The sequence below is a fragment of the Fukomys damarensis genome, unplaced genomic scaffold, assembly GCF_012274545.1.
Source record: "Fukomys damarensis isolate Sample0158 unplaced genomic scaffold, DMR_v1.0_HiC HiC_scaffold_16, whole genome shotgun sequence".
NCBI lineage: Eukaryota > Metazoa > Chordata > Mammalia > Rodentia > Bathyergidae > Fukomys > Fukomys damarensis.
This window is the reverse complement of record NW_022900928.1, coordinates 99,205,130-99,230,005: the sequence shown is the minus strand read 5'-3', so window position 1 is coordinate 99,230,005 and position 24,876 is coordinate 99,205,130. Positions and strand designations below refer to the sequence as shown.

General features: G+C 36.8%; 1 protein-coding gene across 12 annotated transcripts in view; it reads right to left on the bottom strand.

The window, feature by feature from the left end:
* The window catches only part of Dgki (diacylglycerol kinase iota), a 441,978-nt gene that overhangs the window by 180,001 nt on the left and 237,101 nt on the right, over positions 1 to 24,876 (bottom strand). For all 12 annotated transcript variants that reach the window (XM_019208591.2, XM_033764527.1, XM_033764526.1 and 9 more), the window contains 3 exons: positions 22,682 to 22,764; positions 20,769 to 20,829; positions 475 to 588 (listed from right to left, as the gene is read on the bottom strand). In XM_019208591.2, the coding sequence (XP_019064136.1) occupies positions 475 to 588; positions 20,769 to 20,829; positions 22,682 to 22,764 (258 nt within the window). The remainder of the gene's footprint in view (positions 1 to 474; positions 589 to 20,768; positions 20,830 to 22,681; positions 22,765 to 24,876) is intronic.

Genomic DNA, 24,876 nt, shown 5'->3' with positions numbered 1-24,876 from the left:
TGCAGTGGGTGCCACAGGGGGAAGGACAGTCAGATACCTGAATAGCCAAAGCTATGATAACACTGAGCAGAAAAACCCAACATCTCAAAAAATGTCATAATGCTTAGGTGGGAATCTAAACCAGATGGGCTATTCTGGGCAGAGCTGAGGGTCAGTATGATTTCAAATTTGTAAGATAATTTTACACATAGCCTTGGAACCAGCCCATTGTGCCCTGTTGTTTGATGCCTTGAAGTCCTAGGCCTGTGCACTAACTATACATTTCTCTTATACTAGGCTTTCTCTTTGCCTCCCAATGTTTTTATGAAAAAATTCAATAAAATTAAGGTTCACAGGCACTTTGATTCCCATTTCTAACTTATTTCATGGACAGTGGCAGCAGACTGCTTCCATGGGGCTGCTCCTGAGCACATCCAACACCTGGACGCTATTCGTTCCTCAATGGCGGGGCCAGGCTCTGGGAGGGGTCCTTACCCCTCCCCAGTTGAGAGTCCGAGCAAGGTCATTCCCTGTCCCCAGAGGAAGGACCCCCACAGGAGGCTGGGGGCTCAGCTGCAGTTCATCCAGGATGGAAAGAATCCAGCCCACCTACAGACGTATCAGGGACCAGAAGAGAGAAAAGAAAGAAAAGTAAGTTATACAGAAGGCAACTTGAGAGGAAGAGACTGTAAAAAGATAAACAGAATAGTTTCACTTTTCTTTAAAGAATACACTTTAATCCAGTAGGTAGAATATGGAAAGGGGAACTCCCATAGGACTTTGAAAATGGTAAGCCTCTTATTGGGAAAAAGACCATTTTGTGCATGCTTGATCCTATAAGCAAAATAAGAACCATTCATCTGTGTATTTAGTTAGAAATGTACCTTAAAGTTTAGGAGAATTTAAGATTTAAGAAGGTAATATAATAGGACAAAGGACAGAACAAAAGACTCAAAATTAGAATGAATTTTAATTCTGGCTCATACGGGTTGTATAACCTTGATTAAATTATTTTAGATCAGTGATACTTATCTGCTGATTTTCAAATTGGATAATAATATCTACTTCCAAGTTTGTTTACAGATTAAACTAAAATGTATATAAAATAAAGCCCTGTTAACATGGCCATGGCCTGTAAGCCTCTATTGTACCAAGTTGGAAATTAGTAGTTTTCTTCTGAGTATACCTATGTCCTCTTTAATGAAACATTATAAAAATATAAGTATGGATGTACCTAGTATTTATAATACACTTAGGCAAAAAAATAGATACATAGCAGAGTCAGATATCCCATTTAATTTTTTCTAAGATAAATATTAATATTTTGGCCATAGCTATATAGAAAAATTACTCAAAACTTAGAAATAGCATATTTTAACCATGTAGAAATGCAAATGTCAAGAAGAAAAGGTAACTCTGAAAAAAATAAAAGAAGAAAACATCTAAAAAATGGAAAGACATCCTCTGTTCCTGTATAGGCACAACCAATACTGAGATCCCGTTCTATTCCATAAAGAATGGCTCTCAGCAAGAACTCAGAGAACAAATGCTGGCAAGATTTTGGGGAAAAAGGGACCCTTATATATTATTGATTAGAATGTGAAAAGGGACAAACACTATGGAAATCAGTACAGAGATTCTTCTAAAAACTAAAAATAGAAGTTCCATTCAACCCACTATACCTCTTCTGGGTATCTTCCTAAAAGAATTAAAAACATCATTTTACAGTGACATATGCACACCTATGTTTATAGCAGCACAATCCACAATAGCTAAACCTTGGAAGTGGTTTAAATGCCCATCGACACATGTACTGATAGAGAAAATGTGGTACACATACATAATAGAATATTACTAAGCCATAAATAAGGATAGATTTTAGTAATTTGTAGGACAATGGATACATCTTGAGACTGTAATGCTAAGTGAAATAAATTAGACAGAATATTAAATATCATGTGGTTTCTCTTACACGAGAAACCTAAAGTATAAATTATTTTTAAAATAAGATAAAAGACACATGATAAGAGACAAGAAGATAAACTATGAAGATAAAAAGAGATCTAGGGATTGAGGGAGATTACTCTGAATAAAGAGAATGAAAGGGACATTCCAAAAAATGGGAAGATAGGAAAGTGGAAGAAAAAAGGATCAAAATTTGATGTTTATATGTATCAGCTATATACCACAAACATATACTAATAGGAAAAGATTAAAAGTTATAATTTTAATGCTCTACTGGTCATTAACCAATTTTTGTCTTATGCTTATAAAAATACTCTGATAGAAACTACATGTCTTTTCCTCTACTTTTCTCTGAAAAATCAGCTTTAACATCCTTCTTGTTCCCTCATTTAAGATCCAAGAAGAATTTTAATTTGTATTCATTTCACATTTGTATTATAATCATGTTTTTAATACTTTACTAGCACATTTAATGAGCACTATTACATGTAAAACGCAAGCCTAAGCAACTGAAATAGAGATAAATGAGTTAGACTAAAAATATTGTAAAACGGCTACTCTCAAAGAGTTTACAATAATAAAAAGATGACATTTTTTATTGCTTTTTAGATATTATGCCTGAGCAAAGTCTTTTCAATGAATTATCCAGCTAAACTTTAAAACTAGATAACTATAATTTTCATTTTCAGTTTGTAGATAAGCAAATTGAAACTTAAAAGGTTAAGTGATGTTTTATTATCACACTGTTTATCAGCAAAACTGGCATTCAAAATTAGGTATGACCAACTCTTAACCACACCACTCTTTACTTAAGTAAACACCTCAACCCAGGTCTGGATACAGCCTGATGATCCTGGAGGCAGTGACACGTGATTCTGGAATCTTTGAAGCCAGATAAATCTTAGAAGTTACTGAATGAAATTCAGTTAGCTTATAGATTTATCTGGTTATAGAGAGATCATGTAATATTCTCAGCTCTACTTAAGTGGCAGAGTCAAAGTAGTACCATTCCTCTGACTTCCATCTAAAATATTTCCCCCTCCACGGCGACTCCCTCCCAGGATGTACAGCTTGCCCACCTACTAAAGATGTTTAAAGTTATATTCACCTTCTGATACAGCACAAAATAAGGTACCCTAAAAATCCAGATCTATAAAAATGTCAACAAGTCCACTCATTCCCCCAAAGTGAGCATTTTCTCCTACAGAAAAGCTTAGATTTTGACCTAGGACTCTTTAGCTCTTCTTTTATACATAACACCAATAAAGCTTGCTGCTGTGGTTCTGCTGCCTGCCTCCTAAGCACTAAGACCTGAGTTCAAGCAGGAAGACCTGAGTTCGATCCCTGGTACCAAAAAAAAAAGCTTGCTGTTGAGGAAAAATACAAAACAAAACAAAACAATGCCAGATGCTAAATTAGTTCAGACACTGTGCTAGACATTGTTCCTGTGCTGCAAGAAATACAAACTAACACAAGGAAAGTAGAGAGGTTTAATAAACTACAAGAAGGGATTATAGGGCTTTAAAAGGATGTAAACACTCAGAAAGCCCAACAATCCCAGATCACAGACAGCAGACACAAATATCCATGAGTAGAACAGATTCACTGATAGGAAATTAAATCTAGCAGAAATATAATTCAACATCCTGTCAAGAGAAAGAAAAGGGGAGGCCTTCTCTTTAAAATTTTTTTGTGAGCTGATCATTCAAACTATCACTTTTGATTTGCACTCACAAGACAGCCCATTTTACTTTAGGGAGATTTACATTGGCAATGTATATTTAGTAGGAATATGTCTCTTTTTTTTGTAAACATACTGTATTACTGTTTGTTTCCACTTTCAACGCCCCATTTCACTCTAGACAAAGCAATGATGAAGGACTAGGAGGGAAGGGGAGGGAAGGGACAGTAAAGGAAAGGAAAGAAGAAGTTTTTAAAAAGAAGAAGAGAGAGGACATACCTTTATGGGCCAGACACAAAACACAAAGTGGCACAGGGGGGTAAAAGCTTGGAGCAGCTTGGCTCCTGGCTTTGGGAGGAGCAAAGGAAGACAGGAAGTTTGGTTTGCATCTGACAGTGAGGAGGACAAGCCCACCTCCTGCCGGCAGGAGGCTGTGCCACACAGCATCCCTCTGTGCAGGAAGAAGAGAGGAGACAGGGACGTGAAGGGCTGAGCTGGGAAACGGGGCCGTGGCTCAGGCTGTCTGGACAAAGAGCGAGGTGAGATCCCAAGATCTACACTGTTCTCAAGGCCCCATACGCAGAACTTCTTGTAGGTTCCCACCAGATGTGGATCACATAAAAGAAGGGGACCCTAGAAACCTGCTATCCTGACACTTTCACAGTGGCCCACCGTGTCTTCTAGACTCAGGATTTTTATTTTTGCTTTGCTCTTTTCCTCTTTTGTTCAGTCCAAGTTTGTTCCGCAGAGCCAGTGGCTCCCTTACTCTTTGAATAAACTTTTGGCACCGTTTTCAGCTTGTCTCGTTCTTTGATTGAGGTGAGAAGGACCTGGAATACGTTTAACTGCCGAGACATTTCTAAAGGAACTAACTACCCACTAACATAAACACCACCTGTGGCCACAGTTCCTGGAAAGCATAGAATAGACCTGCCATTGCTGGAAGAAACCAAGAAAGCCTCTCTCTGGTAAATGCTTGGCCTGACTTCTCCCAGGATTGAGGTAGAGGATAAAGCACAAGGACCGAGTTAACTAAGGCAAGGTAAGATGTGCCTCAAGTGTAGAAGATAAAGACCTGATAGAATCTGCTGGCCATAGGCAGTGGCAAGCAGCAGCTGCAAACATCAGCAAACATGCACTTCTGCAGTTCTTTGCCCTTCTGTGCACATTATGTAAGCTTTTCGATTCGGGCACTTCCTTTGCATCTCTGCCCCCTCGTCCAATGACAGCTTTCCCTGGTTCTTTCTAATACACCACACCCTGTCTGTTCCTCACTGCCTGCTGTTACATCCTTCTTTGCCACCTCATAACAAGAATGTAGACGGAGAGCTGGTTAGAAGATCACTGACCTTCCCCATTCCCTACATCTGCCCACGGTGCGAGCCTTGGCCATCTACAGAAAGCCCAGCTGTAATCTGAAAGTTCTAGAAAAAATTATAAACTACCAGAAAGTGGTAGTGAAATGATAGAGACAGAAAAGTAGAAATCAAACAATTCCCCCTGAAGATGAGCCAACAAAGAAAGATTTTAAAATGCCATCAGTAACACTAATACTAAAACAGATGGCAAAGGAAGGGGATTCATTTACTGCTTATGAAATGCAAATAATTCCCAAGTTACTTTGAAAAAGCACCTTGTAACTTACATAAGTTGATGGTGTGTCTCCTGACAGTCCTCTTATGGGTACCACTGCTCTGTCCTCATTCAGACTCTCTGATCCTGTGTGCTTTCTCAGAGAAGGCTGTCAGGAGCTCTGGTGACATTGAGCTAGGGTTCCACCAGTCCTCAGGACCTGTGGACTTCTTATCCTCTCCTCTCCTCTGCCAGTCCAGAACAGGGAAAAGTGTAACTGGCTTGAATATAAAGGTTTTGCTGCTTTACAAATTGGATAAATACAGATTCTATTTCCCTTTCACAGTAGCCGGGTGGTCAAATAATCAATTTTTCCCTGAGTACAAGCAGATAAGCTTGTATTTCATCATGACATCATTACATCAAATGCCTCTTGTCTTTCAGAGAACAGTTGATTTAGTTTTGTTCTGTTTTCATCTTGAAATTCTCTGATGCACAACCATTGTGAGGCTGCTAGTCCTCTGACTCAGGTGAGTCTACATCTTTTCTTTACCTTCCCTGAATAATTCTTCTTTTCCAGTGACTACCATTCTGCAGCCAAGGTCCTCAGAAGGCCACATAATGCAGAGGTGAAGAGCCCAGAACAAGTGAGCTCACAGGGATGGAGCCTGGTGTATGGGTCAGCTTCCCTGCTGCTGGTATAAAATATTTAAAGGGGGAGAGGATTATTTTGAGGACTCAGTCCAGGCCGGACCATCATAGTTGGGGCCGGGGGGGCATGGTGGATCAAAGCTGCTTAGCCCATCATGGGAAGCAGAGTACAGGAAAGGAACACCAGAGAGGAAGGGGTCAAGGAGCAGCTGATAGATCCTACAGTTACACACCCATGACTCACCCAGATGTATCTAGAAGTTGCTTCAGTAATCCTCTAGGCAACTCCCAAGGCAATCAAGCTGACAAAGAAACCTAAACATCACACCCAGCTCTATCACACATTGGCTGTGTAAGCTTAAGCAAGTCACTTAATCTGTTTCTCTATCATCTGTAACACAAAGAGGATAACAGTACTTTGTAGACATTTCTCTGCATGTATCTGATAGTAAGAAACACTAATTAAAATTAACTACTATGATTCAACTGTATTATTCTTTCTTTTCCCTCATTTCATGAATTAAGACCATTTCCTAGAAGCAAAATGCCCTTTTCCAATAGCTCCATTTTTAAACATGAACCCTAAGTTTTCAAAGCACTCCCACCTTTGCCTTCCATCAAATCAAGAAGCCTTTATATTTGAGGGGGCTGATTGTTTTGAGTTCTTTATATATTCTTGATAATAGTCCTTTGTCTGAGGAACAGCTGGTAAAAATTTTTTCCCACATTGTAGGTTGTCTCTTAGTTCTGCCGATGGTTTCTTTGGCAGTACAGAAGCTTTTTAATAAGATGAGATCCCAGTTGTTGATTCTAGCTGCTAGTTCGCATGCTAAAGACCCGATTCAAAAATGAGCATCCGAAATGAACAGACATTTCTCAGACAAAGAAGTAAAAGCAGCAAGTAAATATATGAAAAAATGTTCCACATCACTGATCATTTGAGAGATGCAGATGAAAACAACACTGAGATTCCACCTCACCCCACAAAGAATGGCTGCTATCAAGAAATCACACAATAACAAATGTTGGCGGGGTTGTGGTGAGAAAGGAACCCTTCTCCATTGTTGGTGGGAGTGCAGACTGATGCAACCACTATGGAAATAAATATGGAGAAACCTCAAAGAGCTTGGACTGGAGGTTCCATTTGACCCAGCCATCCCTCTGCTGGGTATCTTTCCAAAAGAACTAAAAGAATCATATCACAGAGAAGTATGCGCACCCATGTTTATAGCAGCACAGTTTGTAATAGCTAAAATGGAAACATTTTCCCATCCGTTGGAAACTGGATAAAGAAGATGTGGTTTTTCTATAAAATGGAATATTACTCAGCCATAAAAAATGAGAAAATAGATTCATTCGTAGGAAAATGGATACATATTGAAGATATACTCCTAAGTGAAATAAATAAGGCACATGTGTAAATACCAAATAGTTTCTCTGGTGTGAATAATCTACAATAATACAGAAGATCCTAATAAGATTACTGACATTTAGAAATGGGAAGTAAGGAGCTAAAGGTGTAGGGAAGGTGGGACAGGTAGGGGAAGGGTAAAAAGGAAAAAGAAAAAAAAAGTGAGATAATGAAAAGATGGAAATAAAGTGTTTGTAGATGGGGAGGGGAGGAGGGGGTGAAGGGAGGGTAGGGACAAGGGGAAAAAATGAGAACCAAGGCTTGTCATGTAGAGGTACAAATTCCCAACAATGAATGTAACTGTACTATATCCCTAAAATGTACCAATAAACTCAATTAAAGCTGAAGAAAAAAAAGAAGCCTTTCTTGTGAAGACTATAAAGAACATTAAAACCCAAGTTGTGCTGTCATAAATTTACGTTATTAAAAAATCACAGGCACAAATACCCCTATAATAGCAAGTGAAAAAAATGACGTTGAATAATAACCTGTGTCTTTGTCCTTATAAGAACAAAATTACCTAAAGCTGTTAGTGGAAGCTCTGCCATCACAGAAGCTTGGTCTGTTGGAAGTCCTGGAGCTACAGAGCAAGTCTGTGGGCAGACGCTGTGTGCCAGTGCTGTACCAGCTCCAAACTATCTCCAGAGCTCACCCAGCACTCTTCCAATTAAATTATTTAATTCTGTGCAACACCCAGGACTTGGCATATTTTCCACCAGAACTGAAGAAAGTGATCCTGATTGGGCCAAATCATATTCCAGCTTGCAGAGTTGTTTCTTTCCTTGGTTAGGAAAAGCAAGGCTGACAGATTTAGAACACCAGGGCCTCCACCTCCTCACTGAGCAGCTATGGGGCAGCAGCAGTTGGTCAATGCTGCCACCACCTGTCCGTTGTCAGATGGAGCTGTCACTGAATGATTTCCAGCAAAGTTTTCCACCTTTGGTTCTAACAGGAGACATGGCTGAGTGATGCAGGTGAACATCACTGACACTGTTTTCTAAAAGAACAGGTCCACATTGTAGAACAGTGTAAGTGGCAGAAAATGTACAGAGGACTCAAAGGAGGCTGAGGACAACATTTTCAACTCAGAAAGAAAACCAAGACCCAGCACTGGACCTTTTCTCTTATGTACACAATCAGCCCTCTGTATCCAGGGAGTCTGCATCAGAGAATTCTACCAACTGTGGATTAAAAATGTGGGGAGAAAAAAGTTGAGTCTGTACTGAATATGTGCAGATCTCCTTCTTGTCATAATTCCCTAGACAATATAACTATTTACAGAACTTAAATACTGGATTAGGTATTAAATGAGGTATGATAAAAATTCAGGGAATGTTAATTTTTAAAAATTTATTACAGCAAAAAATATATGGCTGTGAACTCCTCTCAACAGGCTCTCCTTCATTTAACGACACTTATCCTATCATTCTTGCTACTTTCTGAAGTAGTTCTGGAATATCTGTCCCATAAATGTCTTTAGTTATGCATTTGTGGGTGCCTCGATGTTCTCCAACAATTCAAAATATTTACCTTTAATGGTTGTCTTTACTTTGGGGAAGAGCCAGAAGTTACATAGTGTGTGATCCAGTGTATAACGTGAATGAGGACACATTGTAATGTTTTCACCCGTCTGCCTTTCTACGGGATGACACTCAGTAGCAACACTCACCATATTTTCGATCAAGAAAGAGTACTTCCAGAACTGCTTCAGAAAGTGGTGAGAACCCTGGATGAGAGTGTTTAAAGTGAGGGAGAATATTTTGAGTGGGATTAATGGCAATGTGTCTTTTACTATAATCTTTTTAATTTAAATATCCTGCCTATATTTCAATCACACCTCATAAGCAGTCTACAAATGATGTCAAATATACAAGAGGGTGTGCATATGTTCCTTGTAAACAGCGTGCCATTTTATAGGAAGAACTTGAGCATATGTGGAGTTTGGTATCCAAGGCAGGCACCTGAATAACGAGAAAGAGGACCAAACAATCATTATTCTTTTTGATATTTTCATTTTATGAACTTAATGATTTACAAAGTTACCATGTGTTTAACAAAATGTATTTAAGAAATCAAGACAAAAGTCAAAGTATAGGCTTTTTTCTTTTTTGAAGTAGAATGTATATTTAGGGCCTCCATTTGTACATCACAGTGAGTACACACCGAGGGTGTAACATGGGCTTTACTTGTGAGAGAGAATGGGATACAGGTAGGCTGAGCTTGAGGGAGGAAAGGAGCTCAGAAAAATCCACTTGTTTCTGTCAATTAAATGAAAATAATAATGTCTTCCTTGCTTTGGCTGGGGCAGGTCAGGAAAGCACGTGCCATTTAAGATGTTTCCTAACCTAGGGTAGCCAAATGAGCCAGAAATAAGCAGGTAAGCATGGTTAAAATCAATTTCTATCCAGATTTTTAACATGATATTAAGATGACTAAAAGTGGACTTTCTGATCCAGCCCACTTCATCAGCGTTAGAAGCCAGATAGATAGGGACCATGGATTAAGCCCTAAGAAGCCTCAGGAGAGTATGTGGGCCTCAAGTGCCTTTATTGTCAAGCAGGGTAACAGCCAGGGAGGACTGGATAGATGCAGCTAAAACCAAGAAAATGGGGAAATACAAATTTGCCTCTTGGCTAACAAGTGACTACCACTGCTTTATAAGCACAGAAGTTTGAGATCATTGTGGTCAGCTGAATATTACCTTAGTCTAGTGCTCAAAAAGGAACCAAGATCATCCAAAATCTGTGACTTAGAACCACCTCAGAACAGAGACTAGGCCTGTGCTCCCCAAAAGAGCAGCAACTGGCCATGTGCAGCGACTGAGCCCTCGACAGTGACCAATTCAGACTGGATGCGTGGTTTGATCAAAACATTTCAGTAATCAACTTTACAGATTGAATGATGACATGACATCTGAGATAAGTAACACAGTATGTTTTACCTATGCTTATTTTTTCACTTTTTTTTTTTTTTTTGAAGTGCTTTTTAGAAAACTCAATACCACCAGTGTGGTTCACATTACAGTTCTCGTGAACAGCACTGGTCTATGCTATTAGAACTCTACAGCTATGAAGAACATTAGAGACCCAAAGGTATCCCTTTACAGATACAGAGAGTCACAAAAATGTCACAGAAATGGCGGCACAGCCAACTCTTCCACCCCCACCTCCAAGTGCATTTTTGTGAGACAGATCATTCTCCTTCCTTATATTTTTAATAACAGATTGTTTAAGGTAACTAATAGGGAAGCCTAAGAACTTTGTTCCAAAATAGTGCAAATTTTCAATACATTAAATAAGGCTTTGTTTGTAAAATAATACAGATAAGGAACAATATGGCCTTATCCTAATCGATAAAAAATATTACATCTCGGCTCCCTCCTTGAGTCTTGTCACCACAGTGGCAGCATGCTGAGAGCTCCTACACTGATGGATGCACTCACTAACCAAATGCTGAACACCTTATGTATACCTGACACTCTCAAGATCTACGCTCCACTTGCCTAAAGCCAGCAGCTTTTCGTCATGAATCCTCCAGTCTGCCTTTCTTTACATAGACTCTGCCTCCACTCAGAATGAAAAGCTTCACATTCTAAACTAAAAAAAAAAAGAAAAAAAAAACACACAGTCACAAACCATGATAAATAGTGCACAGACCCCATATATATATATATATTTTTTTTCTTTTCCACAAAACACCCTAGTTTATCATGGCAAAATAAAATAAAACCTGGGTTTCCACAAGGTACAAGATAAAGCTTTGGTTCTAGGTAGTCAAAGAGCAGCTATTACCATTAACAAAACTATTAGTTCAGAAGTCTGTAAATGTGCTGCTTTTATCTTAGGCATGCCTGCTAAAAGTGACTATGAACACACAAATGTAAGTAACTCGTGGACTCGTGAGCTCCACAGGAGGATATGAAAACTGAAATTCAGAATACAGGTAAGGTCCATGAGAAGAAAAGGCACCTACCTAGCACATTATAAAGATATTTAATCTTGTGCAATATCTCTTAATTGTGCTATATTTAATGAGAAGGTGCTAGAAAGGTCTGGCTAAAAAGGCAGGAGAACCAAGTAGTATATGTATTACGGAGGAGGATAACAATGGCAACACAGAATTCACATCTATTCAACACTGTACTTAGATCTGGCTCTTAGAAGTTCATTAGTATTGCAAAAGTCTCACTCATCATTCTGGCCTTTTTCCCAGGCACTCTACTGAAACTGCTTTCTTGAAAACACCAGTTACTTCCGAGTCTCCAAATGTACGTTATTTCTTCAGTCTCGCCTTAAAAATAACCACTGACAATCTCGTGAATCTCCTTTGTCAGTTTGTTTTCTTGACAGAACAGACGCTTAGTTGTCCTTACTCTTCTGCGGTTTTATTTTCCTTCAGACATTGGCATGAACTCTCTAATTATGTTTCATGAGTATTTGGACTTGGCTCTTTCATTTATGCTTTGATACCCGTGTTATCAAACACTTATATAATTGGAGAGATCGTCTCCACAGCACTGCCTACACTTATGTGCAAAGTAGAGGAAAGAAAGAAGCAAAAAGGCTAACAAACAAGAGGTCTAATAGGAGGGTTAGAGGAAATGAGCAGATTTGACAGGTGAAACACTCAAAGAATGATGAAAGACTTCATCAAGCTGGAGATATAACAGATAATTGATGTGTATCTGAGTTAAGAAAAAAAATAATAATTATGAATTCAGGACATCCAGAAAATCCTCAACTTGTCACTGTCACTAAAATTTAAACAAAGAAAAAGGAGGTGTATGATGCTGAAGTCATATAGGAAGGTAAGTAGATTCTAAAATAAGGAACATAACCACAGTAAAGATTCATAATGGGTTTATCATTTCATTAAAGATAAATAATGTTAAGTATGGTTGAGCCAAGAAGTATTTAGCTATAAATCCCTTATTAAAGGACTTTGAGAAAACTATACAATTTGGGCCTCAGGAGACTATACCCAAAGATGTAGCATTCAGCACTCTGAGTGCTTTAAACTTCAGTTCTTATTGAAAGGACATGCAAGAGGACCTAGGAAGCAAAGGTTTCCCTCTGATTTTTCTCCAGGAACCTTCTCTCCTCTCATTCTCTTTCCCAGTAAGAGAAACCCAAATACTTCTTCCCCAACACAGATCACAGAAATTAGCCCTTTTCCCCCAAAGGCAAGCCATAAAAACCTAGAACTATTAATCTAACTACCCTCCAACTCACACATATTTCCTGTCTAAAAGATGGCCATGATGAAATTCTTTGGCCATAAAGTAATTACCTGACCTAACTTGTTTGATAGTAGATCGTAAGACCCTCACTCCAGACAGAGTCCTTCCCTACACCTAGAAGGAAAGGGTACTATACAGAGCAGCCCAGCAGATCTAAACATTCAGGCCCCATTGGGCTTCTGCCTTTATCCACTGCCACCCTCTATGTCCAATCACATTTGTATATGGCTGCCCATTCCTCAGCAAACCCAAGCATAAAAACAACTAGTTTTTCCTGGGCCTTTGAGTCATTCATCTGAAACCTGTATGGTCACATATAATAATAAATCTGTTATGCTTTTCTATTGCTAACTGTCTCTTGTTATAGGAGTGTTAACCATGAACTGCTGATGCTTCCTAAGCACGTGCTTTAACTTAGCCCCCTCGAGTACTGTATGTAACCAGCTGAAATTTACTTGGCAGGTTGTGGTTTTAAAAAATCAGTTAAACAAAGGTAAATAGGTTTTTCTTCTATGAGTAAGACTTTATAATGAACATTTCATATGCTAATCATTTATATAATGAATTTTCCAGAGTAGTAAATGCTGTTTTCTCAACTGAAAAATGCTTTTTCTCACCAATAAATATCTTGAGAGACCACTGAAATCACTGTCCTTCTTCATTCCAGTTGCATTTAATACTATTTGATGTGTACATGATGCTGTTTTAAGTGCTTTTGTGCTAGAAGAAAAAAATTAGTGAGGAGATTTTGTTGCTATCTTTGGTTAGGATTCTAATTATAGAGATTTTAAAAAACTAAAGAAAAGTTGTAAAACAATTTCCTAGATTCCCAAAATAAGACTCCAAATCTAGAAGAAAGAGGCATGGGACAACACATCTGTCATGATTCTCAGTTCCTTACCTTTGGTAAGTATATCAACAAATGTACAGACCAAATGAAGAAATAACTGAGATAAAATAAATAGCAAATGTTATGGCTTGTATCTAGATGTGCCCTGAAAGCCTCATGCTCTAATACGTAGGGCTTTTTTGAGGTAGCTGGATCTAAAATGTGTGACTATGAATTATGGGCATGTGACAACCCGACAGTCTAGCAACTGGATTAGCACGGTTCTGTGTGGTGCTCAGTGGATTTACAGAAAACAGAAGACCCACTCTGAGTGTGAATGGCACCAACCAATAGGCTTGTAATATGTATGGAATATAAAGGGAAAGGGAAGCTTGCTGCTAGCTGCTTTCTTCTTGCCCTGTCATAGGCTGTTTCTCCTCTGCCAAACCCCTCTGCTATGTTCCCCTGCCTTGGAGCCACCCATGGACAGAAACCTCTACAAAATGTGAACTAAAATAACCTTTCCTCCTTTAACTTGTGGGTGTCAAGTATTTTGTCCCAGCAATGGGGAAGTAACTAAGACAGAGAAAATGTGTACAAGATAGTTGACTTTAACCCAATTCCACATTGTCTTCAAAAATGAATACAAATGGGACCAACAAATAACATCCAAGGCAAACAATGTCCATCAATACTTTGAGTTTACCACTAAGATAATGCAATAATTCAAGTGTGTAACATATTTCTTCTTACTAAATATGACCAATTATTAGAATAAAAGGAAAGAAAAAGAGCAAAATGGAAGCTGAGTAAAATCCTCCCTGAATCCACCTCACTAACAGGCAGCCAGTAGCAGTATGAGCTTTGGTCCTACCCTAGTGCCGTGTCTTGATGGGCTGTGGGCTCAGAGTGTGCAACACCTTGGTGGCATTAATGGCAATGGGGATAGCATAAGAGCCTGACTGTGGAAGAAGTGTAAAAGACTACACTTTCACTAGTGAATGAGCTGGGGAAGAGGATAAATCATTCTTTTTAATTTCCTTTTCCTTTTTTTTTTTTTTTTTTTTTTTTTTTTTGATATCAGGGATCAAAGACAGGACCTTGCACTTGTGAGGCAGGCAGCAGCACCACTGAGCTAAATCCCTGGCCCTCATAACTGTGGGTTTAAAACAAACCTGGGCTTGGACTGCCCTCCAGTGTTAAAAGAGTGACAATACACCAACAGCAGACAAAATTAGCTTGCATTTTAGAGAACCACTCAGTACTGAAACAGACTCAGAGGAAATAAGCAGCCTGCTAAAAACATCTGGGGAAAACAGACACAAACAATGTCAGTTTATTAAAGTAAATAATCCTTCAATGCCCAGATAACATGCCACATAAAGTATTAGGAACTTGCAGGAAACCATGAACTCACCTAACAATCATAATAAGGCACCATAAACTGATCAGATAGTATCCAGTATGATCAAACTTTTACATGGCAAATTTAAAACAGCTGTTTTAAGGAACCTGAAAGCGCTTCAAGAAAAGACATAGAAATATTTAATACTCTAACATAGAAACCTAACCAAAATAGAAGCAATTAAAAACTAAGCAGAAATCCTTAGACTGAAAAATATGCCAAGCAGATTCAACTCAACCAACTCCATCCTAGACACATTTCAACCAAGCTCCCAAAGTTGAAAGATAAAGTTTCTTAAGACAAAAAGAGACAAGAAGCAACACAGAAGTGTGTCTCGATACTCCTGACACATATATCAGCATAAATCTTAAGTTAGAAGACAATAGATGAGATATTCCCAGTAATGAAGGAACAAAAAATTGCCAGCTAAGAATACAGTACACAGAGAAGCTATGCTTTAGAAATTGAGAGATAAAGACACTCCCAGCCAAACAAAAGCTAGAATATGTATATGCAGTAGATCTGTCTGATAAGAAATGCTAAGGATAGTTCTTTAAACTAGAAGAAAAAGATATTAATGAAGAAATATTGAAAGATAGATTAAAAACTATACAAATTTAGAATGCTCTACTATTGTAAGCATGGTGAGTAAAACATGCATGTCTTTATTACAGAGAATTAAAAACAGAGCAATTAAAAATAATAATTAATATGTTAAGATATAGGTAATACAGAAAAATTAAGAACTGGACACCAAAAATTCAAAATATGTGAAGTGCAACTGTGAAGATTTTTATTAGTATATTTTTATATTTTCATTTAACTTGCTATCAGCAAAATATCATTTTAGAACTAAAAGACTTTTTGTAAGCCTCATGGTAAGCCCAAGACAAATATCTATAATACACAAATCAAAAATATAAGTGAGGAATCAAAATGCACTACAAGACTAAGTCACTAAGGCATAAAAAATTTGTAATAAATTATAATAAAATTAGAAAACAACTAACAAAATGGTTGCCTTAAGGTATTACCTGTCAATAATTACCTTAAATATAAATGGATTCAATTTTCTAATTAAAAGACATAGAGTGAGTTAATAGATGAAAAGTCAAGATCCAACTACATACCACTTACAAGAAACTCACTCCACCTCCAAGAACACGCACAAACTGAAAGTAAAGGAATCCAAGAGAAATGAGTAGCTATACTATGACATAAAATTAAAAAGAAACAAGATTATTATATAATAATATAGGCATACTTCAGCAGAAAGAAATAACAATTATATATACATATTTAGAATAGTTATTTCTATATATAGAGAGAATTATATTATATAGATTTAGAATTGTTATATAGTTAGAATTGTGTGTGTATGTATATATATATATATACACACACAAATATGTAAAGCAAATATTAGGATATTAAAGGGAATATAGACGCCAAGATAATAATAAATAGTAAGAGGCTTTAACCTTATACTGTTAGGAACAGACAAAAACAACAAAGAAAAAGAGTCAGCCAGGCATGCCAGCACCCACCTATAATACCAGTACTGAGGAAGGAGGGTGAGGTAGGAGGATTGTCATGAGTCTGTGACCAGCCTGAGCTACACAGTGAGTTCAAGACCAGCTGAAAATACATAATGAGACCCTCTCTCAAAATAAAACAAAAAACACACAAACAAAGCACAGTCAAGTTGCACCCTAGACTAAATGGACCTAACAGACATCTACAGAACACGTTATCTAAGGCTACAGAAAACGCATTCTTCTTATAAGCACATGGGATATTCTCCAGGATAAAGCATACAACTTGTTGAAAACAAGTCTCAACAAATTTAAAAGAAATGTATTCATCACAAATTTCTGACAATACAGTAATAAAACTAGAAATCAAAAGTTAAATATTTTGGAAATTATTCAAATATGTAGAAACAATCTGATTCTTAATGACCGATAAAGAAAAGAAGAAACTGAGAAGGAAATTAAAGTTTTCTCCAAATAGATAAAAACAGATACACAACATGCCTAAAGCTATGGATACAGCAAAAGATCACTGAAGAAAATTCACAGCAGTCAACATCTACATTCTTTAAAAAGCAGAAAGATTCCTAACAATCTATTGCTGAATCTCAAGGAACTTGAAAAACAAGAGCAAAGCAAACTCAAAATTAGTAGAAGGAAAGAAATAATGAAGATCATAGCAGAAATAAATGAGAGCAAAACCAAAAACACAAAACATCAGTGAAACAAAATCTTGTTTTTGAAAAAATAAACAAAGTGGACAAATCTTTAGCCAGGCTAAGGAAAAGAAGACTCAAGAAAATGACAGATGAAAAGGGGGTACATTACAACTGACACTAAAGAAATACAAAGGATCATTAATGATTATTATGAACAAATGTGTAACAAAGTTGATAGCTTAGAAAAAATGGACAAATTCTTAGATATATACACCCTACCAAAACTGAGGAAATAGAAAAATGGAACAGTATTAACAAGTAATGATACTGAATCAGAACTCAAAAAATTTCCTATCAAAGAATACCCAAGGCCAGATGCTTCCACTGCTGAAGTCTATCAAAGATTTAAAGATGAAGTGACACTAATTCTTAAATTACTCATAAAAATGGAAGAGGCCAAAATCCTCCACAGCTCATTCTACAGGGCCAGTTTTATCTCAATACCAAAGCAGAAAAGGACATCACAAATGAAGAAAGCTGGAGGCCAATATTTTTTATGAACAAAATTGCAAAATTCCTCAACCAAACACTGGCAAACTGTAAACAATAGCACATTTTAAAAAAATGTTCTCCATGATGAAGTGGAATTCACCCCAGAGATACAAAGATGTTTCAACATATCCAAATTTTACAATGTGGCATTCCACATTAACAAAATGAGGGACAAATACCACAAGATCATCTCAGTAAATATTGAAAAGGCATTTGATAAAATTCAACACCCCACATATTTCTTGCAACAAGGAAGTGGTCCAAGGTAGCAAGGGTAAGAGTTGAAGAGGAAGGGAAGAGGAAATAAAAAAGATAAAAACATGCTATGCACAGGAACCTAATAATCCCAATTAATGTAAATACTACATGCCATAATGTGAGCTAAGACTAAAAGTACCAACAAGTATGAAAAAGGGGATAGAGAATAAGAGAAGCAGAAGGGGAAGGGTTAGGGAAGGGGAAAGGGATTTTTTATAAACAGGAAACAAGCTGTAATATGTACATGTGGACATTCCAAGATGTAAACTGCATGACTTGCAAATATGTGCTAATAAAAAAATAAATGTAAAAACTTCCAACACCCCTTCATGATAAAAACTGTAGACAAATTAGATATAGAAGAAATGTACCTAAACATAATAAGGGCTATTTATTATGTCAACCACTAACATTATACCCTGTAGAAAAAAGCCCAAAGGCTTCACTCTCAGATCTAGAGCAAGTAAAAGAAGCCCCACTCCCATTCAATATAATACTGAGAGCCATAGCCATGGAAAGTAAAAAAGAGGAAGGCTGAAGGGTATCTATTCGCAAAAGAGGGAGACCCATGGTCACTGTGTGTATATGACATGATAATACATATACAAAACCCAAAAGACCCCATCAAAAATTATTAAAACTAATAATTACATTTAGCAAAGTTTCAGGATACAAACATCTACATATAAAAATCACTAACAATGCTGTCCAACAATATTTAATCATCTGAAACAGACATTAAGAAAACAATTACATGTATAATAGCCACAAAGAAAACAAAATGCCAAAGGATAAATTTAACCAAAAAGGTGACAGATCTCTACAAAGAAAACTATAAAACACTGACAAAAGGAACTGAAGAGGGCACAAAAATAAATGGAATGACATGCTGTTTTCAGGGACTGGAAGACTCAATATTCTTAAAATAGCTATACTACCCAAATCAATCTACAGATACAATTCAGTCCTTCTCAAAATATCAATTACAATCTTCACAAAGCCAGAAAATATCCTAAAATTTGTACAGAATCATTAAAAAGTGCAAATAGTCAAAGACATCTTGAACAAAAAGAATGATGAACCATTATATTACCTGAATGCATGATATACTACAAATCAGTCATTATCAAAACAGAATTGTAATGGCATAAAAAACAGAACCATAGACCAACAGAACAGAATAGAGCCTAGAAGTAAACATACCTACACAACTATAAATAATCTTCCAAAAATTTCTATGAACATGCATTGGAGAAAGTATTGTCCCTTCAATTAATGGTGCTGAGGAAACTGAATATCCATGTACAGAAGAGTGAAAGGAGACCCCTAACCATTACCAAAATTCACCTCTAAGTGGACAAAAGACTTAAAAGTAAGAATCTAAACTATGAAACTACTAGAAGAAAACACAGAGGAAAATGTTCGGGACACTGGAAGGAGTAAGGAGTTTCTAGAAAAAGCTCCAAAAGTACAGGAAAAAAAAGCAGATCAACAATTCTACATAAAACCAAAAAGCTTTAAAAGGAAAAAAAAAAAAGCTTTTGCACAGCAATGAACCAATCATCAAAGTAAAGAGATACCCTATAGGCTAAAAGAAAATATGTGTGAAATATACATCTGACCAGGGGTTAGTATCCACAATATACAAGAAATTTTTTAAAAATGAACCCAATTAAAAAGTGGGCAATAGGGCCAGGGATTTAGCTCAGTAAGGTCCCAAATTTTATCCCTGTTACCAAAAAAAGTGGGCAATAGGCATAAACAGAAATGTCTCAAAAGAAGGGATACAAAAGCCAACTGTGTATTTTTAAAAATGCTCATCACAACTAATCATCAAGGACATGTAAATAAAACACAAAATAAGATGGCACGTTGCCCCAGTAAGAATAGCTATTATCAAAAAAGACCAAAGATAACAAGGCTGGTGAGGGTATAAAAAAAATTGCATACCATTGGTTGAAATGCGAATTATTACAGCCAACAAAAAGTACAGATGCTCCTCAAAAAATTTTAAAGCCATTCCATGATCCAGCAATCCCACTACTAGGTATACATTAAAAAAGAAATGAAGTCACCATGGCCAAGAGACATCTGCATTCCTGCGTTCAATGCAAAGCTCCTCAAAATAGCAAAGAGACGGAAGCAAAGGAAGCATCCATTAATTGATGAAAGGATTAGGAAAATATACACAACGGAATACTACTCAGACATAAAAAATGAAAGTGTTATTTGCAGCAACATAGATGGAACTGGAAATCATTACGTTAGGTGAAATAAGCCAGGCACTCATCTAAGCAGCAAATGATCTCTCTCATATGTGAATCAAATCAGTCAATTTCATAGAATCTGAAAGTAGAATGGTGATTATCAGAGACTGGGGAAGAGTAAAAGGGAACGAGGGACAGAGAGAGGTGAGACTGATGAACAGTGTGTTAAGTCAGACAGGGGTAAGGAGCTCTTCTGGGAGCTTTACAGTAGGGAGACTATAAACAAGAAATGTTAAGCATATAGCGTATATATAAAAAAGCTACAAAAAATTTGAATTTTTTTACCATAAGGAAATAATGTTTAAGGCAATAAATGTTTAACCTGATTTCAACATTACACAATGTATACATGCATCAAAACTACATGATACTCAAATAATATGCATATTTTTATTATCTTATGTGTCAGTTTAAAAAATAAATTTAACAAATAAACAATAAGAAGTATTAAAAAGAAGTGGAGATGCCATTTTACATATTTAAAAGAACTGAGCCACCTATAAACTGCATTTCTACGAACACGTTTGCCTTATGGAATAGAAAAGGATATAAAAAAGGATATAGCAGCTCAAGGAGAGAATCATATTTTAGAAAGGGGAAGTACAGATTAGTACCTTTTAAGCCTTAGGGGTTATAAGTAATGAACAACAGTCATTCATTGTAGGGGACTGGAAAGACTGAAGATGAAAAATAAGCCCATCACAAGGAAAACAGTAAGAAAAACAGAAGAAATCAGGGAAAGAATTGAATTCTCCTTCAAAAACCTACCGTTCCATCCCCACCACAGGCCAGAATTCTCAGGTTTGGTACTTTCCTATACAATTCAAGTCTGCAGAAGAAACAGGAGACAAAATAAACAAGAGAACATATTATTGCCTACAGCAGACAGAAGACACAGGACAAAATGAGTGAGGTGGAATCCACTGGAGAAAAGACACAATCGTGAGGATACGCACACCTTGTGGGAGGACTGACTCCAACAACCGGACTGAACCTCTGTAGCAGACTTTAATTTTAAGTGGCTGATGATGGAATGAGTTGGGTACATCTGATAGTGTAACTTCTCATTCCTCCCATTACTGTGTTGATACATTTATTTTTCTTTTTAGTTTGTTTTTACTTCCCTTTTTTTTTCTTTTCCCGTTTTCCCCCTCCTTTCTTAAAGAAAATCATCTTTAACTAGTAATTAATAGTCCTTGTAAGTCTCCTCTTTATATCTTATTAGCTCTTTCTGGATCTATTTTTCAAACCTATACTTCCCACTCTTAATCCCAGGACTATATTTTTTTAAAAAAAGATGGACAGGATTCCCCACTCTCATTATTACTACCACACCCAGAAGTCACCTTCACAGCCTTGTTTATATGGCCAGTCAAAAGTAGGAAGATTCTGTGTTTTCATTTTAATTTTGAATTTATATATTTGAAGTTCCTCATTTTATCTTTCTTCTTGGCTTTCAAGAAGATACAGGAATGTTGGCCCTTTCCAATCTTTTGCTTAAGAAGAGCTGTTAATGTTACTGATTTAAATCTAATAATATTTTTCTGAAAATATTTCCTGGCCCATTACACACTCTATGGTGACCTATGAAACATCTATCTAACATCTAACTAAAGTGATGAAATCCTCTAAAAAGTTAACATCCAAACAGGCATAAGCCAGGATAGCAGGTTAACCTTAACACAATCAAATACAGAAAAAAAAAAAATACATAGAAGTTTTACAATAAACTCTGTGGAAAAAAAAAAAGATTCATACACTTTGAGAACCACAGTAAATTAAACTTTCATAATTCATGTTCTCCTGCATGCTTGAAATCTGTAATTCCTCATTTTATGCAGGAACACCATTTCTGTAGAAACCACCTCACAGTTGATATCTCTTTGTCTCTGATATTGCTTAGTAAAAAAATTAAAACAACAGGTATCCCTTATATTCTAATGTTTATCAAGTAATATCAGGGCTAAGTAGATGGATTTAGTATAGAGATAAACAACAGTGGAAAATGTCCCTGCTCTTTCCCACTATGCACAGCCACCTCCATCTAAATTTACTTTTTAAAACATCTAACAAAATCAGAGAATGGGATTTCTGAGAAGCTCAGAAAAGGACAGAACAGGAATTAAAATGCTTCCCCCACACTAGTGTGGAGTCCCTAAGTACAATAAATTAATCTCTCTCTCTCTCTCTCTCTCTCTCTCTGTGTGTTTCTGTCTCTCTCACATACATACACACATGCACACATGCAAGCACACACACACACACACACACACACACACACACACACCAATGTTCATAAATGTACATGGCTGTGCTTCCCAGAGTTAGGCCTATTTTCCCATTGACATTTCAGGCTGGCACGTGTGCTAATACAAAAAAAGTCTTTTCTCAAGTTAAAGATTTGAGGGGCATAATCTACAGGTGCATATACACAAGCAGCAAACACACTACATGTGCTCACTGAGTCAATAACTGAGAAGACAAATTTGGAAGTAAATTAATCCAATGGGATTAGCAACATGAAATCAAGTTTTAAAGGAAAGAAATTATAAGCCAGAGAGGAGGTAAGTGATGGTCACAAAATATTTCACAAGATAATCAATAATGCAGCTGGATCCCAAATCAGAAAGTTATCACTTGCCTAAAAATATGTGAACTATACAGGGAATTTCCAGACTTACGCATCTTTTGGCCCTTCCTGAGAAAGATCAAAGACTTGCCGCGGATTCAGGTACCACATGAACATCTGCAGGACTTTGGTTCCCTGTAAAGGGAAAAATTTGACAATAATAGGAGAAATTTCCCAATATTAAAAGGTGAAAATGAATCATTTACTCCAACACAACAGTTATAAATGGTATACAAAAGTAGTTAAAATCAGGAATTAAAATAATTTCGTCTTGGCCTTCTTTACGTAGGTTGAATGTCCAGGTGGGGTATGTGTGAAACCATGTAACCCTGGACAAGTTTCTCAATTTCATTAAGTTCAGTTTCCTTCTTTTTAACACACCTAGTTCACAAACATGATGTAGAGATTAAAAGCAATAATGTTTGAGGAGCACATCATAGTGTCTGACATGCAATATATGCTTCAGGAATAGCATTTATTCACGAATACATTTTTACCATCATTACTTAATGTGTGAAAATCCATGTGTGGAAATTATTGACCTATGCAATTTAACATTAATTTTTAATTTATTGTGCAGATCATTATTGTCCCTGCCTAATATATGTGCAGTATTAGCTAAGCATAGCTTTTTTAAAATAATGTTTCTAACTGAAGCAAAAGTATAATGAGAGCATAGAGATTTTATATATTAAAGATTTATAAGTTATATAAAATTCTACCTATTTAGTAGCATCAGAGCTTATTTTGACATTTCCAGCCTCCATATCCACGTTAGTTTAAACCAAACCCTTCTCTCTCACACAAGCATGTTTTTTGGAGTGTTTTAAGGTAACTGACATTTAGAGAGATGAACATGATGACAGACAAATCTTTATTTTTAAGATCATTTCTTAAAATGTATAGAACAAAAAGAAATTACTGAAGGATCTTTCCATTCATTAGCACCAATAAAGCTTTAAAATTGAGTAAGATGCCTCTTCAACCACAGGAAATAACATCTGACCAATTAGGCAAAATCTGTTCCTTAAAATATTATTCCTTTAGTAGATATCATGATTGCTTTTCCCTCAAATATTCAATACAGCTAACATGCTGAACTTAAAGGTCACTGAGTATAGTAGGAATAGCTGGAGCTTTGACTCAGGACTAACTTGGGTGTTCTAACGGGGTAATCATGAGCACTTATCATCTTGCAGAAATGCAATCCATAAACCAGAAAGGGTACCTACCTTCCAGAGCGATTATGTGAAGTCAATGAATCAGGAATAGTTACGAATCCAGCACAGTATGCGACACAAAGTGGCCTTTGTAAATGTTAGTCCTTTTTTTCCTCTCTTTTGTTAATCTATTCATTAAATTACACGTGACGGTGTGAGGGCTAAAGTGTAATTTGTGATTATCACATTGTGATGCCAGCTGTTACAGAGGCCAACGCAAGTCTTTTGTTCCACATCTCATCCAGACCTGTAATTTAAAAGTTCTGCCATATCATGTGCTTGTTTAGTTTTAGGAATAACATTCGACCCTTAATTATTACAACTAATCCCTCAGTTTTACCAAATGACATATTTTGCTTCCTATCGAATACAAATATAGATTTAGAAACATAATACTAACTAAATACTGGGTCATTATCTTTCTTTTCATGCTGGGCCTTGCTATCAACTGTACTCAGGATTATTGCAATCTTTTTTTTTTTTATTTCGTTAAGTTGCTAACATAAGAATCATTTTAATGACCAACAAGCTCATAGAATGTTTCCAAATGACTTGCTAGAAAATTAATTTTTCAGTTTTAGATTCCTGGAGCAGTGTGTATTGTTGTTAGTTATTCCTTTTCACCTCTGCTATGGTACAGTGCACATTTCAATTTCAGCATCTCCTATTATGCATACGATATGAAGTAATTAACGCTTTTCAAAAAACAAAAATCAATGCAAGGTTATTTTTCTTAAAATGTTTCTAAAAGATATGAGTAGCTGCACAGTTTGGGTTTTGCCCGTTTTCAGCTGGCATTAGCTGGAACACCTAATGATCCTGTCAGGAAGGGTCTGGTGCCACTGCAGGCTGCTCGGATGCCACCCTCAGACTCTGCCCCAATAACCTGTGCAGCCATGCCACAGCTGACATTAAGGCAGGACAGAATTACGTTTTTAAAAAGTAATCTTCTGGGACAGGGATTAAGCTCAATGTTTCTGCCACCTGCCTTGCAAGTGCAAGGTCCTCAGTTCAATCCCTGGTACCA